The sequence below is a fragment of the Sinohyriopsis cumingii genome, chromosome 9 (genome assembly GCF_028554795.1).
Source record: "Sinohyriopsis cumingii isolate HCF-2022 chromosome 9, ASM2855479v2, whole genome shotgun sequence".
In the NCBI taxonomy this organism is placed as follows: domain Eukaryota; kingdom Metazoa; phylum Mollusca; class Bivalvia; order Unionida; family Unionidae; genus Sinohyriopsis; species Sinohyriopsis cumingii.
Window position 1 is genome coordinate 5,300,636 of NC_142969.1, and position 18,176 is coordinate 5,318,811.

The window sequence follows — 18,176 nt, forward strand, 5'->3', positions numbered from 1 at the left end:
GATGGTCCCGTGAGTGTGTGTGGGTAGGTGGGTGGGTGGGAGGGAGAGAGAGAGAGAGAGAGAGTCGGCCATTGGACGTTTTCATATTTAATTAATAATAGTAGATGTTTAGAACATTGTAATTGGTTTAAGAAACAACAGTGACGACAACAATAACAATAATAATGTATTCAATACATTACAGCATGTATGTCCTGTAACCCAAACATTTACAGCATAATGTCGACAGGCTATTGCAACATTATATCATTGATTATATAAACACTGTCGATAAGTCCCAAGGAAAGTGTACACAAACAGTTACGACGAATCATATTCTTGTAGGTTACTTGTTGTAAGTTCAATTTCAGGTTTTTCATCCAGCCCAAATTCCTTTTGTCTCTCACTCCAGATGTGTGCGTATTTTGTTCCTTATGCGTGAGAGCATAGGGATGAACGGAAAGCAGAAAGGAATGCGATGAAATTGTGTAACATATTACATTCATTCAGAAAACAAGGATTATTAATACTTTTTATTATTGTTATTTTCATACGTCACTAATGATTAATGAGTAGAAATTCATCATCGATCTAGAATCAACAACACACAATTGCAAGAATATTGGTATATCCGTGTTATTGCGCCATGGACAGATGAAGGTTTAATATACCAATAGTACTGGTATATCAGATTGCTTTATACAAAAACTTGTGTGTGTGTGTGTGTGTGTGTGTGTGCGAGCGTGCGCGCGCGCGTGTGTTTGTGTGTGTGTGATTGTTAATCCGTGACTGTTACTATTATCAGAGTAAATCATCTTAATGCATCAATATTTCCCTACCAATTTGAAAATGCAGTAATAAGCAAAGTTAGCAAAATTGATCTAAAGTAGTACAATAAATGTGCCTCAGATTCTCTTTGTAACATCTTGTTTCATGTTTCTTCTGCCTCTTTAAAGGGAGTGTCGCTAATGTAGAATCTACCTATAGTCACTTTTTGTACTGGTTCTGTATATTTCAGAAACACCAAAAACAACCTAAGACGTACGGAGTCGTGAATACGGCTTATGATTTATGTAAGCATTAAAATGTTAAATTAGATGATGATAATAATAATAATAATAATAATAATAATAATAATAATAATAATAAATGTCAGCTTTATTCCGTCAAAACCATCAACTGCTTGTTCTTTTGTTGTTTTATTTTTCTTTACTTCTCCTTTGCATGTTGAATTGTCCTCATCGTAGAACGCTAAAAATTGTTACCACTAACACATATATTTTAGGTATATTTATCCAAAAAATAGACTGACATTAAACTATTTAAAATTTTAACGATATATTTACATATATTTTAATTCCCTTGACCGACATATTTTCAAGGTATTAATTTTGTACGCTATTAAAATAAATAATGAACAGTAGCTGTGTCCCATGTTTTCCGAGTTTATTCGTTTTGTAAATGAAAAGTCATCAGAAAGCTCATGATATTTTAGGACACACCTTTTATACTCATTTAATTTTATTCAACAAAACTTAAAAAACTTAATACACTTGAATCCATAAGGCATTTATATGATGCATCTTTTGCAGACCAAAGTAGCCAAACATAAGTCAAGAAACTTGTAAGCTCAGCATTTCACGGGGACATATTTTTAAATACTAAATATAGTTTATTGATTTTCTTTTCGTGAATCAGTATGTAAAAGCCTCATATTGATCACTCTTTTGCATCCATAAGTATGCTTGATCTACTGTCTGTCTGTCTGTCACTTTTCTTCTAGCCAACATAGCTATACAGCTTGTCACATAAATGAATGCTCTTTTGTAGATTAATTGCCTATTTCATTCAACATATTCTTCTGTAATTCGACGTGCGCATTTTCCTAAGACCTACTTGTGCCCTTTATGCACTATGACTCTGCAAATCCATTTGACATAGACAGCACATTTAACTTACGAACATCGAATACTGTTTACTGTTAGTATTGGTCTTCAAACTATGCACATAATGGGTGTATTTAAATGGTAAATTCAACAGGATAATTAAATGTGATTTTCAAAGACTTGGCCTTCATGTGTCTAGTGTTGACGGAGTTAATGCCCTTTCTACGTCAATATTTAATTTCAACCATACATTTAGCCAAAATAGCCCCTTTAACCGTTTATCGTATATAATGCAGTTCGGTATGTTTTGTGTGTATGTGGGTGGGGTGGGGGGTGGGGCATTGTCTCGTCTACCCGATATAATATTGCGTTATGACCCTTGGCAAATCCTTTCATACCTCAGTTTGGGATACTGCATGTGACCGACATAACTCAAGAATAATTCGAAATATTCTGATGTAGTTTGATATAAGTATTGTCCCATAGACCAAGGCGTGCATTATGGGGCCTTGACTTTGACTTCGATCGATAACGTCGGTGAAATGCATTAAAATGTAATGTTCACAGTGCATACAATGCATATATAAAACATACAATATAAGTATTATCATATACAAGAGGCAGCGAAATAAAGCATGTTCAGAGAAACATAGAAATATAGTTCAGTATAAACATAACGTTTTTCATTTGTTTTCAAACGAGTGAATGTTTTAATAGATTTATTACCACTATGTAATCTATTCGATAGTAAAACCTAATTTTATGCGAAACCCCTATTACATATTGCAAAAATATTACAGTCGTAGTAGACGACAGCGAGATTCGACCGTGAAATTTGAAGCTGGAGTTAAGTTATTCAAGTAATTTATTGCAAGTGAACTTGGTACATGAGGGATGATTCGTGGTACATATCTTGGATGTCAAACACATGTTGCATGTTGGTTTACACTGATGTGACGCTGAGTGCAACATTTTTTCAAGAGTTGCATAATGCCATTAACAGTTGTTACAGACCCTGTTTACATTCGTCATGAGTTTAGTTTCCACAGTATAATTCTACTAAATTTTGCTGCGGTTCAACCCAAACTATATTATGATGATGCCTTGAATCAAAATAACTCCGGGTGTTCCACGTTATCAACTAGAACAGCTTTGTATCTTGATTGACGGTTTTCTTTACTTTGCGATACACAACCTTACCTTTACTGATGAATAATATATTTGGTCAAAGTTAATATGCCGCTAAATATTGAAGCGTCCTTGGATAAAATGGATTTCAAGTATTCCACGTCATCACGCAGGTAGTGAACTAAGAATCCCTTTGAAGTCCAAAGATTGGTTTACTCATTTTACGGCCCTGTTACCGTAGAGAGCGTAGGCCTTTGTCCAGAAACCATCTCCACCAGCTCTAGTTTTATTTGTATTCGTTTTAATAAGATATCTTAAAATGAGGTTTGAATTAGATGCTGAGCAAAATTATTAATGTAATGACTTGTACGTATGCTTACTTGTATGTATGCTTTAACTCGTGCAATGGGACGGAGTTGCTGAAATTTTTTTCCCAAAGATATGCTGCTTTTAGTATTTTCATGTGACTTTTTCTACTTGCAGAACTGATTGCAAACAAATATCCGTGTGAAGTTGGATATGATGCCATGGGGTTTTATATTCAAATGTAATGACCAATGCAGTTGTAAATGAAAATCATGAACTTGGACACGATGCCATAAATTTTTCTATTCAAATTTAATCACCAATGCAGTTGTAAATGAAAATCAATTTACTAAATTGCAAACTGTGCTTCGTAAAAACGACTGTGCGGGTTTTGTTTGTTTTTTGTTTATCTTTCTTTTGTTTATTTGTTTATTTTTAAATTCACCCTGAACAATGAATTTGTAACAACAGAAGATGATACTTTTAAATTGCATCATGATTTCATGCCTTGATAACATCAATGCTTTATAATTACTCATTCTAATGTGTATAATGTGGGAGATACTTTTTAATATAAGATGTTGTTAGCTTAATAGTTATTGCAACAATTAATATACTTTGTATGTTATAACTTCCGTAATGGTTTGTATAATATTTATAAGAATTACGTAGATACTGAAAAGACAGTTTGGGCGGTGAAATATATAACTATATGCTGTGACAAAAGGACACTGTTGTAATATTTTATTATGTTCTCAAATAATAGAAACATAAAATTTGGAAATGGCATATATTTTGATGTATAATAAAAGTTATAATTTGTTGCATAATAATTTACTTCCCATTTCATTCAACATTTATACTTTATAATTTTACTATTTTATGTTAGTTCGCATTTAATTGAAATGGTCATTCTTGAGATGTTTATTTCGATTTGGTTCATATCAACAGAGTTCTAGTTGTAAGCTGTGCACACACAATGAGGTGTTCAATTGAAAGGAAACAAAATAGAAAGACCACGTACTGAAGGGAATTATTCAATTGTATTTTCCAGATTTCGGACACAGTGTGTTAAATATTTAATTGTGATATATGCATATTCTTATGTTGCAAGCGCCATGACCTACATTCTGTTGGCAGCAACTAAATACATACACCCCGTCATATTGCATCGGTGAAATATTCTGCATGTCACCAATAACGATTATTTACTTTCAGTTTCAAAAAATGAGCCAAGATTCCACTTGATGTCAATGTATACTGTCCACCTTTTCAATGATTTATCATCGTTCACTTGTCTGTTTAAAGATACATTGGACCAACATTAAGACATACAGAGTGGATATAAAAATATATGCAATTTAACATTTGTAACAGGGGTATCTGCAAGTCAAAATATTTTTTAATGGTCTGGTCAGGTCCAAACTGACTTCGAGGAAAGTTTTTTTTTTTTTTTGTATAACAAAAATTGAAAAGGAATGTTCAGATAGATGAAAGTTGTTACCCCCACAATATTGTTTAAATTTTAACTATTATGAACTTAAATTCAATGAATGATATCGGGTAGACATGTGTGAACCTACTATTAGATGGTTTTAATATTTCAACAAAGAATGTCATTTAGTTTGTGATGTCTGTGTTGTGAGATTGATTTTACATGGAATCGCTCGGTAACCATAAAACACTAGGTATACGCTGTGAATTTTGCTTCCTGCGCCGAATAATATTTTTCCAATACTCTCTGACGACAAAAATTACTACTTTATTTGTATTAGACATCTTCTCTTCTTACCAACTCGTTTTAATGAACACGAAAATGTCTTATTAAATGTTCAAGAAAAATTGTCTGCTACCATTATTACATGTAACAAGTCTCATTTTGTAGACATTTTGTTTTGTTTAGACCAGCTTATGAAATGATTGCATAATGTACATGAAATTGTATGGGAGGAATTAAACCCAATTTTAAAACATGTAACTTTTATCATCCCCATCAAAATACCCCATCCGCCAGCCTTCTAAATTATCAACATCCCCATCAAAATACCCCATCCGCCAGCCTTCTAAATTATCAACATCCCCATCAAAATACCCCATCCGCCAGCCTTCTAAATTATCAACATCCCCATCAAAATACCCCATCCGCCAGCCTTCTAAATTATCAACATCCCCATCAACATAACCCCATCCGTCCGCTTTCGAAATTAGCGAAATGTATAATCTATAGTGTTTATATTTCCACACAACTCCATCTGCCCAAATAAAAGCAACAATATATCAGGAGAGTTTGTGATTAAAGGACCGTACATAGCATGTAGAGAGGTCATTATAGTAAACTGTGAAAAGCCACATAAAATGTCATATTGTTAAAAAGTTACCTTGCATTAAACTATGAAAAAAAAAAAATTATGGTGGAAATCGATGTAGCAACTCTATACCACTATGTGCCAGGATGTCTGATCTGAGTGTAAGATCCAAAAGCGAATTTTTCTTAGATGTTTTTTTCAGTTTAAATTATCTTGGTTTTGTACGACTTAATTTAATGTGATTGACAGTTTTAAGCTAACGACCTCTTGAAATTTTGCTTTGAACGTCTCGAGACAGCAGAAAAGTAAACTGCAAGCCTTACTTCCCTGTGTACGCGATAAAACAAGGTAAACTATTTGGCAGGCTTAGTAGACTGACTAGCTTTACAGCACTGTCGAAACAAAGTTTTAGCATTCCAAGTATAACCCAAACTAGTATTAATGAGATCTTATCTTACAACTGGTAGCATGTGTTATTTACATGTAACTGGTCACTAAATATGGCCATATATGAATATAACCGCATTGTAATCAAGATCAAGTAATTCATGTTACAGTAATTGCAATGCAAATATCAATGTGACTTTACCACATCATTCAAAGCCGAGGTGTGACTAAATACTGAAATATATGTTTTGATAACGTAATAACTGAAATATTGGGTATTATAGTTTTACAGACTTTTACAATTTGGTGACTACATTCTTCATTTCCTCAATCTCTCATTGTTCTTTCCGTCTGTCTCTGTTGTCTTCAAAAGCTGTTAAACACGAACTGTTTTTTATAACAGTACACATTTAATCATTAAATGGTGAAGCATCAATTTAACCTTAATCAATATTTGACAAGCGTTTATTGCATAGTATTGCAAATTTGTAAAAGACAAAAAGAATTAAAACGTTTGATGTGCAAAAAGAATTTAGAACCTAACGATGATAATCGTTCATATAAATATTAGAAAATACTTTGAAACTAAACCTATGCCATTGAGCTACAAAACAGGTAAATCGGCGTGCAATAGTTTGCGAAAAATTGGCGATTAAAATGTACTAATATCTTGCAAACTGTCATCCTGTTCCAATAAGCCGTAAATCGATGGCCGTTACTAATATACCATGCGTCCATGATTCGACCTTTGCTAGTGTTATAAAAACTGATAATATATACTTTACCAATATGCAACGAACAAGTGATTCAACTTTTACTAATATGCTGCATTTTGATGATACATATCAACAGGCGATTATGCCATTACTAATGTAATATAATTTGTATAATTTGGTGAAGCACCGCTTTGGTGAATCAGCATTTGTCAACATGCTACAAATCAACGTTTTGGCATTACCAAATGCTACATATCGGTGATTCATATTTTACAAAACTGGCCACTCAGCCGTAAATAGTATGCTAAAAAACGGTGATTTAGACTTTACCAACATGCTACAAAAATTAAGTGATTTGTGTTTATCAGTATATTGCAAACCTTGCTATGTATAATTATATTCACTTAGCCGTGGAAATATTGTTGTATATTAATTTGGGCCCGAATAAAAACTGTGACCTTTGTCACGAAATTTTATAAATCCCTTTATTTATTAAACACCTGTACTCGGGTTTCGTTTTTTGTGTACAACGATACCCGAGGGTGGTTTATGTATGTTGTACAATATTTCGAAACAGTGTGTTCAGTTCATCCTATGCCGCACGTGCGAAGTGCTTTTAATGGAAAAAAGCCCATATTCATCAAGCGCACAGACGATGTAGGGCTACATTTTAAGCTGTAGAGGTATCTGAGTTATTTATTATTTCTTATGTACATTATAAGTTGTGACTATCGTACTACCATGTTTATGTTTGTGTAGTTTCTATGTAATTCCAGCTTGTGTAGTATAATGCAAAATTTGTATATAACAGGAGATCTATATTAGCAATAAAGTTGCATTTTATTATCATATGATTCTTATCGGACACAGGTATGTTCACTTATTAACCTGTTTATTGCTTTGTAATGTTGTGCCGATAATGTAATTTGTATCGATCACCGTATATAACGTCATTACGTGTTATCGTATATGCCCGTGTCTTTCTTAGTACACTGTGTTAGATGTATTTTAGCTGATCAGACCTGACCATGGTGATCAGAGCTGAGCGTGGCGGCTGTGGAGCTGACCATGGCAGTCAGGGTTGACGGGGTACCATTTGTAGAGCTGACCATAGCAGTTGACCATGATGGCTTTGGTGCTGGCCATAGCGGCTATGGAGCTGACGATGGAGCTGGCGACGGATTTGGTTGAACTGTGGCCGTGCAGCTGATTGAACATTGTGTTGTTGGTTGAGTAGCAGAAGATCGGGCGTTGCTGACCGATCGGCGGGCGCAGATTGCTTGATTGACCAAGGAATTGAATGGTGATCGGTGACTACCTGTAATGCTGACTGCTTGATTAACCATTAGCAGCAGAGAGGGTGAACAGACCAAATTACCCGAGCAAAACCCTTGTGTTTAGACCCAAAAAAATCCGTGCTCGTTCATATAGGTCATACCACGTCTACGATTATTGTTTGTCCTAAACAAGATTGTAGACGAACCCTCTCTGCTGCTATTCATGTTGCAAAAGAAATTTTTACCACCATGTCAAGTTTGATGAATATTTCTCAACGCGTTCTCCTCATCTGTTTCATCTTTATTTGTTCTATGTTTCAAGTAATATTCAAGTTCTGATGGTGGTTTTGGATTTGTGTTCTTTCTTTTTCTGTAATAGTTCATTGAACTTCTGTATCGATCTCTGCCGCAATTTTTGCAAATCTGATATAATCCTCTAACGCGGTTGTTACATCCAACACAACTTCGTGGACCAGCATGAGGATTTTTCTTTAAAATATAATTATGTTTTTTGCAATATTCTCCACGGCACCTTTTGTTGCATTTATCTGTTGTTCCTTGAATTAACCACGCACAGTTGTTTATTATATCAATGATATCTGTTTAATTAAATTTATTAATTTATCCAAATATTTTATCAAGACCCACACGATATCTTGTTCTAGGATCATGTAAATTTATTGTTATAAATCCACGCGGAGTAGCTTGCGCTCGTGAAAAGAAATTTCTAAATTTAATTATATCCATGTCACCGCTGCACCAAGTTTGATGAATATTTCGCAGCGTGTGTGTGTCTACGCCATTAAACACAACTAAAATATTACAATTGTCCCTGATTACTTTTGGTATTTGTGTATATCGTTGAGTAACATAGATAACATCTGTATTTTTATGTCTGCCGCGAGAAAATATCCTGGCTGGATTTGATTGTTTATCCAGCATCACATCATCGTACACAACTAAATTATTAATAAATCCGTCTAAAACATCAACGGACGGTGCTTCATCAATATCGGTTATAAACTCTGACATCTTTATCTTCGTCCAGTAATCTTGCATTTTCGTTAAAATCTTTTAATACTTCATAACATCGTTGATCATCAGCGGATGGTGCTACCAAATACAACTTATCCCATTTCAACCATCTCATTATCAGATTAAGTAATAACTGCGTCTTACCCGATCCAGATGGTCCTATGATAATCATTCTGATGGAATTAGGTAGCGCAGGATGATGCTTAACAGGTTCTGGCTGCCGAGTTGCTGAGAAATCAATTATATCCATATATATTATAACATGAATTTATATTGTTTACGCTGTAGAGTTAAAACTCCGACTACTGATTTAGCTACAGTTATAACAAAAAATAAAAAAATAGCGTATGGTGAAAAATGTTCTGTGTGCGGTAGAAAGAAATTTTCGTTTTTACCTAATAAGCGCGGTGGTGATATTGCTAATTTGATGTCAAAGTTTCCAGGCACTCCATGGGCTAAATACCCAGGAGAAAAACATCTACCAGGATATACTTATTGCGGTCCTGGTAATCGACTTGATATCAGACTCGATAATCAAGATCAACCAAAATCAGGCGAGGAACCAGTAAACCTATTGATCGAGCTTGTCATATTCATGATGTTGCGTATAAAAGTAAAAATCTGCAGGATAGGCATATTGCAGATGTGAAATTAATTCACGCGTTAAATTCCATAAAAAATAAAAATATCAGAGAATCATTAGCTAATTGGTTAGTAAGATCCGCGATGAAAAGTAAATTAGCGTTTGGATCTGGTAATATATAATGGAATTAATTTATTATTCGCCAAGAGGATATTGGAGAGGCAAAGCAGCAATTGGTAAACTCGCTGATGCAGCAGCGGTTAAACATTCTACTGCTAGCGCGTGGTTATCCAAACAGGCAATATGGCAAATTTATCTACCACCACCGAAATGAATTCAGTACGCGTATTTATATGTTAGTGTTCCTAATGAAGTTCATCAAGCAGATATTCTGTTTTTACCACATGATACTGTGCGTGGAAAAACGTACAAGTACGCGTTAAATGTAGTTGATGTTGCAAATAGATATAAAGAGGCAGAGCCGCTATCAACGAAAACATCATCTGAAGTAGCCGATGCGTTTGAACGAATTTATCAACGAGGTGGTGGACCACAAAGTGGTCTGCGATGGCCACAGCTGCTACAGGTTGATCCTGGTAAGGAATTTCTTGGTCCAGTATCATCGTTGATGAAACGACATAATACCAAAATACGACGAGGTCATACTGCAATTCACCGTGATCAGGCAATTGTTGAGCGATTTAATCGAACACTCGCTGAGCGGTTATTTGGATATCAATATGCTAAGGAATTTATTCAAGATAAAAGATCTCGCGAATGGGTTGCAAGATTACCAAGCGTGATAGCTGCATTAAATAGCGAGATCACACGAACAACCAACATGAAACCCATTAGCGCAGTCACAAAAAAAAATATACCAACACAACGAAAAGGTACTGAAAAACAAAAAATATTTGGTGATGTTACAGTTAGATATTTATATGAACCGGGTGAACTTGAAGGTGGTAGCGCGAGAGCGACTGATCCTATTTGGAGTGTTACCACACACAAAATATCCACCGTGACAAGATCGCCAGATAGACCTGCAATCTACAGATTAGATTCGGCTGCTCCTCAACGTGGATTTGTACGTGAACAACTACACAATTACCACCGCGATCACTTAACTAGCGCCTCTACGTCGATTAAACTCGAGACAGGTCAACATGGTATTTTCTCGTGTATGACCGCGACTGTTATCTTTTCTGTCTACGGTAAATTGTCTTGAATCATTACTCGAATACCTCCACAGCATTATACAATTGCAACTTGTGCAATGATTATTCTGTTGCTGTTTTAACTCAATAATAAATTCAACATCAAGATCAAAGTCGCGTTTATTTTTTTTATCAGATTGTTTGTATCCGATTAATTTTTTTCTTATTATATCATCATCAATGACGTTAAATTTATTAACGATTTCAGGAATTATAATTCTACGTAATTGAGATATTTTTCTAACCCTCGATACCGCTAAATAGACTAAATTTGACCACTCGATGTGATCGTCTACAATCCAGACTCGTGTCTCAGAAATAGTTAATCCCTGAGACGAGTGGATCGTCATAGCGTATCCCAACACCCATGGAGATTTGTCAGCGTGTAATGCATCTTCGACCACACTGATATCAACAGCGACAATATCATTTAATACGAGATTTTGATTCTCAGTCTGTCCTGGAATATCAAAATTAATATTCTGTTTTCGTGTATCTGATGGTCTGTAACATAACGGTACGGGTAATTCTGAATAGTTTTCTTTATGCAGCTGAAATAACTGCTGTTGTAAATCGTCTCTGACTATTTTTCTGCTTGCTACGATCAAATCGTTGGGTCTCCCTAAATTTAAAAAATCACTCATTGAGGTCTCTGAGATTACTCCGCGTATTATTTCACACTGAATTTTGTTTGATTGTAATCTGATTAAGTTTTTAAATTCCTTTAAATTTGCAACGAGAGCTCTATGATCATCGTCTATTTCTTCGTAATAATCAACGAAATTTTTTACCAATAATGTGGAGATGGTCCAACAAAGGGCGGAGGTTGACCATGATCGCCACACATTATTATAGCGGTATTTTTCGTCAACAACCAATCAAGAAACATTTTTAATGTATCCAGTGACACTGTACATATCTCGTCCCAAATAATTACTTTGGGTATATACTTTTCTCCCATTCGTTCAGGAGTCCATGTATCCCCGCGCCACCGAAAGAAACTATGATACGTGCGCGATTGTGGTTGCCGTTGTTTCATCTCCCGTGCAAGTCTATGTGTGGGTGTCAGCACGATCATATCTGAATTTCTAAAAACATTAATCGCTCGAGTCGTTTTGCCGCATCCACCAGGTCCATTGAAATATACTGTCTTATATCTAGTTATTGGATCACTCAACGATGGCGCTTTCGACATTTCTGATATTTTATTGCACTTACGATAAAAATGTCTCATCGGAACATCTGCTGATTCTGAATAATTGTGTAATATTTCCTTTTTTATTCTCCACGAACACCATCGTTCATCATTACCTGTAAATTTCATAACAGACTCTAAATATTTACTCGAAATATAAAACGAATCTGTTGCGACTCTGACTGCGGTCTCAGGAAATCTATTAATCATCGATAATAAATTTATAGAAACATAAGCCAACATGGAATATCTTAGATGAGTATACTGTGGGGAGATATCATTTATATAACTAATGATCGTACCCAATTTTGTTCCGTCGGATAAATAAACACTTTCTCGATTTACAAATATATTTCTCGCTGTTGTATCTGCAATTATAAAATCGTACTCGGCATCATATAAAATTAATCGTGTGTGATGTCTTTTATGATCATATGCACCACCCTGAGTAAATTTACCTATAATTTTTCTACCGAGATCTTTTGCGGTTTTGAGTTTAATCTCGAGAATTTTAGGAGCTTCTTTGATAATATCATCTTCGGAAACATCAGGACATTTTTCCTTAAACTCGCTAATAACTTCATCAACACTGATAGAATCTGGCATGGGCAACCAAACTTCGGTCTGCGCGTGATATGATATAATTGCCTCACTAACCACCAACGATGTCAGTACCGCACAATCTAGCATATATCGTAATAAAACTATAGGCGCCCAACGTTTTTCACAAAAATGTCTGCCAAACCAAACATAACAAATCTTGTGAAGATTTTCCTCAAGCTCGAATGATTCAACACAAGCGAATCCAGTCAGATCAAAATCAGGTAATGGTCCATTAATTGCCACTCGCGTCATCTCGTTTGTAGGGTGACCGAATCTTTTAAAGTATACAGAACAATCTCCGTATCCTAGAAAACTTCTCGGATAACATGCAACCATATCAACCGAAATTACATCGTTGTAATTATATTTGGTATTCCACAATCCACCGTGTCCGTATTCGACGCAACTTGCGCGTACATCTTCAAGTAAATCAAATCTTGTTGGTTTCCATGAATTTCTTTCTCTAGCGAAATGAGCCGCAACAGATGGAACGGTAAAGCAATTAGTTAGTAATTTGTCAGTATTTTCCGTGGAGTGCAAGCACTCTAAAAACTTATCCGCGAGATTTTTCATCTCGTCATGGAGAGATTCTGTTCGATATATTTCACCGTTTGGTCTAACAAACTGATCAAATTCACCTTCCTCATTACTTTTAAATAACCATACCGATACAGGATCGTTTTTACTTATTTCGTTGATAAAATCAAACATATCTGGGGGGTAAAATCTAATAGTTCGATCACGTGGAAATATTATTACTGCGCTGGTCCATGCGTTCGCGTTATGATCAATAATATTTATTGAAGCTCCTTTCGATTTATATTTTGATTCGTACAGTACTTCTCCCGTTATTGTCGCTACGGTTATTGGAAATTTTAATAGTTTTCCTAACTCAGCAACATCTTTTATTGTAGCACCGGTATCCTTAACTGAATCAGCCCACGAGTTTATTTTTTTACGTCTTAAATCAGTTAATCCGTTTCCACGCATCGCGTTTATAAAGTGTTCTATTACTCGCTCGGCTACACAATTTAACCTTGAAAATTTCATGGGTGTCAGTTTATCAACGTTGGGTTTTTTATTTATCTCATAGATTCCATAAATAACCGCTGTTACAGGATACGCTCGCTCATAATACGGTTTGTCAATACCCGTCAATAGACCCGGTCTGGAATTTTTACTTAATATGGCGATTTTATTATTACCAAGGACAGGATCATATTTGTCACGGATAATCTAACTAACCTGTTTCTGTTAATACAATAAATTTTACTCTGAAGAAATAATTTTGATTGCCCTCATACTCAGCGATGTAGTTGATGATAGTTGCCGCTCGCTTGTCGTTCATTGTGGCGTCCTTGACAGTATTGCGTATAATCTTGAACGTTGACCATGTGTGAGATGCACTATCCGTGTAAAATTCTTTCTTGGCGTCGTGAATTTTATTGATCAAACTTTTGTTTTTCGGATCAACCAAATCTCGTACTGGTAAATCAGAAGATAGTCTGTCGAGGTTGAATTTATATTTAACAGGCCTAGTTTGGGATAATCTCTCAAACTCATTCATATAATTAAAACAAATATTTAAATAAAGAAAATTATATATATACAATGTCTCAATGCAAATGGTTGATGATCGGTTCAGTAAATCGATGCAACAAATCCTGCAGAAAGGAATTTTGTTGGATGCACTTACAAAGTATACGACGAGGAAGTCTAGGACCAATACCGTGTCTGCGATGTGGTATTGGAGTGCGAGGAAAAACAGAATTATGAGGAAAGTGCGGTTGAAAACGGTTCAGAGAACTTAAAAGATATTATGACAAAAAAATTAATAATAGTGAAAACGCTATAAAATCCGTGGAGGATTATATATCAAGATTTCAGACAAACAATGATTTGAACAAATAATATTATTGCATATATGGAACAAAATATATTTGTCCCACATCCCACAATAACAAACTATGAATCAGATCGTAATGGCATGATCAGACACTGTAGATTGAAGAGACCGCTTGGCGTTGTTTCTAATACTGGCTATCTTAGATTTACAGTTGGGAAGAAAAGATATCTGTGTCATCGATTCACGTATGAGTGTTTCTTCGGAGTGATCAAAGATGATCTTGTTATTGATCATGTTGACGGGGATCCTCAGAACAACTCCTTATCCAACCTTCGTGTTGTCACACAAAGCGTGAACTCTGCATGTGGTAATACTGAAAGATGTAAAACAATCGGAAAGATGGCGGTAAATTCCACAAACACAGAATCTTGCGAAGTAATTATATTTCGTTCGATACGTTCTGCTGCGAAATACTTTGATATTAATCCGTCTTCAGTACAAAGAGTAGCAGAAAATATAACCAGATCTGCTTTCTCAAAAAAATATAAGCAGAAAATCACCTTTCAGTACTGTTAACTATCATCACCACCTCGAATTATATTTTTTTTTTGGGGGGTCAGAAATTGTCATTATTATACTACTTAATTTTTGACTCACGAACGGGAGGTAATTTATGGTCATAATCATATACAATATCCAAGGTCTGTGATGCCTGGTGGAGCAAGTTGAACAGTATGCATTACAGATTTCGAACTTACAGTTCGTGTATTTTTCTGCCCTATTAGAACAGCGCAACACATAGACATTACATCTAACCTACAGAAAACCGACATGTATATTCCAGCCTACTGAGTGCAGAATCCAGCGTCTAGTCTGTATCGTGTGGCGGGTTAATTTTAGATAATGTACAATGTACTGACTCATAGGTCCACGATAGTGTTTGGAATTAAAAATCAGTTGCATTTTCCTTGTTCAGTGCAGAACTATAATGCGAGATTGTGTATGTATGTATGTGTGATTATTTATTTATCGAGTAAACTCCCTTTGACCAGTCATAGAGAGGATGGAAAAATCTAGCAATTAGATGATCTAGACCGGATGTTCTATCATACATGGCGTGGTATAGTAAATAGGAAATTCCTTAATTTATCTTTGTTTGGTGAAAATATATCATATAAACGTATTTCTTGAATTCAGAATTTTTTTTGAGTAAATATATTCGAAATTAGTTCCTTTTCAATGATTATTAGCTATATATTAACTTTCAAAATATATGTTTGTAGCAAGATTTAATAGCTGAATCGGTATCGTATTGGACTGTGACGCTCGCGGTCCAGGATCGAATCCCCATGGCTGACAACATGTCGGTGGTTTGCGCATAATTGCGATTTTTATAATAATTGGGGGCTCCGCCAGATCCCCCCGCTCAGCAAAACTTAATCCATACATATTTTCGTATCACCCACGGGCTTGATTATTGTGGGTGGGTTTTTGCTGAGCGTATATGTTTGTGCCGTCCTTTATTCAATTATTCATTGTATATATTTCATTTCATACTTAATGAACTTGCTAAAAAACTCGTTTCATAATATATGTTTGTAATCTCCTTCATTCATTGTACATACCCATTTCATTGATACTTAATGAACTTGCTAAAAAACTCGTTTCATAATATATGTTTGTGCCGTTATTCATTCATTGTATATACCCATTTCATTGTACATACCCATTTCATTGTATATATCCATCTCATTGTATATATCCATTTCATTGTACATACCCATTTCATTGTACATACCCGTTTCATTGTATATCTTCACCAAACACACCCTCTTGGGCCTCTAGACCGTTGTTTGACGGGTTAGGGGCTCTCATAGCGGGGTAGTGTTTCGTGTACCTGTACCTTGAACTCGCTAAAGACTCGATAGGGGGTTCAGGGATAATTTTTTGTTATTTTAAAGATTTACATATTATATAATGAACCATGAAAATATCAAAGACATTATTTCTGCTATTAAAAAACTAGAAGAAAACGGAATTAATATATCTGATGAACTAAATCCTGAAAAAAATAATATCTGATTTTGAAACGTTAGAAGAACTTAAAAATGAAAATAAGTATGTTCTATCATCTCAATATAAGTTCATAAAGCGGATTCAGGCAGCTATGTTTCAGTCACTGGCTATGGTGAACGATGATCAAGTAAATGAATTTATTCCTCTTTCTGTTGCAATAGAAAAGATCAGGTCGGAATTATCCAGCGAATACGAAACAAAAAAAAAAAAACAACAACCAGTACCCGCATAAGATACTTCAGAAAAAATATGTCAGCGGGTAACGACTGAGTAGTAATATAATTTCCCTCACTGTATATCACATCAGAATTAATTTACAAATATTTTTTAGAAAACTGATTAATTTGTATACTTTCGAGTAGCAACCGCCCCATCAGAATTAGCAGACTGATTGATTTGCATACTTTTGAGTAGCAACCACCCCATCAGATTGATTCACAAAAAAAATAAAATATTTCAGAATAATAATACAATATTTTTTTTGTAGTAATTTTTGGAAAACTGATTTATTTGTATAATTTTCAGTACCAATTACCCCATCAGAATTAGCAAGCTGATTGATTTGTATAATTTTCAGTACCAATTACCCCATCAGAATTAGCACACTGATTGATTTTTATAATTTTCAGTACCAATTACCCCATCAGATTGTACAAAATTGATTAATTTGTGTAATTTATCCCATCAGTGATTATATTTATTTATTTTTTTAAGTTGATCGAGTTTAATACAGGAGTGTGTATAATTTAGAATCTGATCTCTCTACAGATGATCTCGATAATATGTTCTCGGCGGAGCTCATCTAACTGTTCTCGCTTCCGTATTCATCAATAACTAAATTAACGCTAAATTGCTCTGTGTTTTGAAAACACTGTTCTGATGACGTTTTTCAAGTGTATAAAAACCAATCACGTGCTGGTACATTATATAACATTTACTGGATTAATTAAGATTTCACATACAGATTTGTCACAAGCTCTTCTCCACGCATGTCAATTAAGCGATTAAGTTGGTCTGTGAGCTTAAAATTTATTCGTGTTAACATATTATTGTGACACCGCAGATACACAGGATTAGTTGGTTCTTGCATGATTAAACTTCCAGGGGATTCTTGTGGTGTAAATGTATATAAAATATATCCTTGTTGAGCCTGATTTGATTTTCCGAGATCTATTTGATAGCTACCATCGACTACGTCACAAACCAGATTGACCACAATCGTGCTGGTTATATTAACGATTCCCGGAGAAACGTGCCTGTCGCCGCCGTGTGGATCATTTTTATGTCTGAGAACAGTTGGAGGTGGTGTTATTTTTTTCCACGCATCGAGTATTTTAGGAAAATATTCATCAATGACATCATTGACAGATTTTCTCCGAGCGTCCGGGTCATAATCGGGAAATTTGAACGTCGGTATATCAGATTTTTTGATTTTATATTTATCAATTAAAACTTTTTTGGAGCAGGAGATGATTTTAAAATTATGTTTATAATTTTGTTGTGAGTGCGTTCCATAGCTTCTGCGATATAATTCAGAAGTTCTATTTGTTTGATAATTTCCCCTCGTGTCTCGTGAGATGTTATATCGAAAAGATACTCAGTGAGACGTTCACGTAGTTTATTTAGTTGATCTTTG

At 35.0% G+C, this 18,176-nt stretch overlaps 1 protein-coding gene across 3 annotated transcripts in view; it reads left to right on the forward strand.

Annotated features, from left to right (window-relative positions):
• Nucleotides 1–4,062, forward strand: part of LOC149791209 (uncharacterized) — a 77,690-nt gene extending 73,628 nt beyond the window's left edge. For all 3 annotated transcript variants that reach the window (XM_089969675.1, XM_089969677.1, XM_089969676.1), the window contains exons 44-45: nt 998–1,052; nt 3,477–4,062. In XM_089969675.1, coding sequence (XP_089825801.1) covers nt 998–1,052; nt 3,477–3,478 — 57 coding nt within the window. In that variant the 3' untranslated portion in view covers nt 3,479–4,062. The remainder of the gene's footprint in view (nt 1–997; nt 1,053–3,476) is intronic.
• The last annotated feature ends 14,114 nt before the right edge of the window (nt 4,063–18,176 follow it).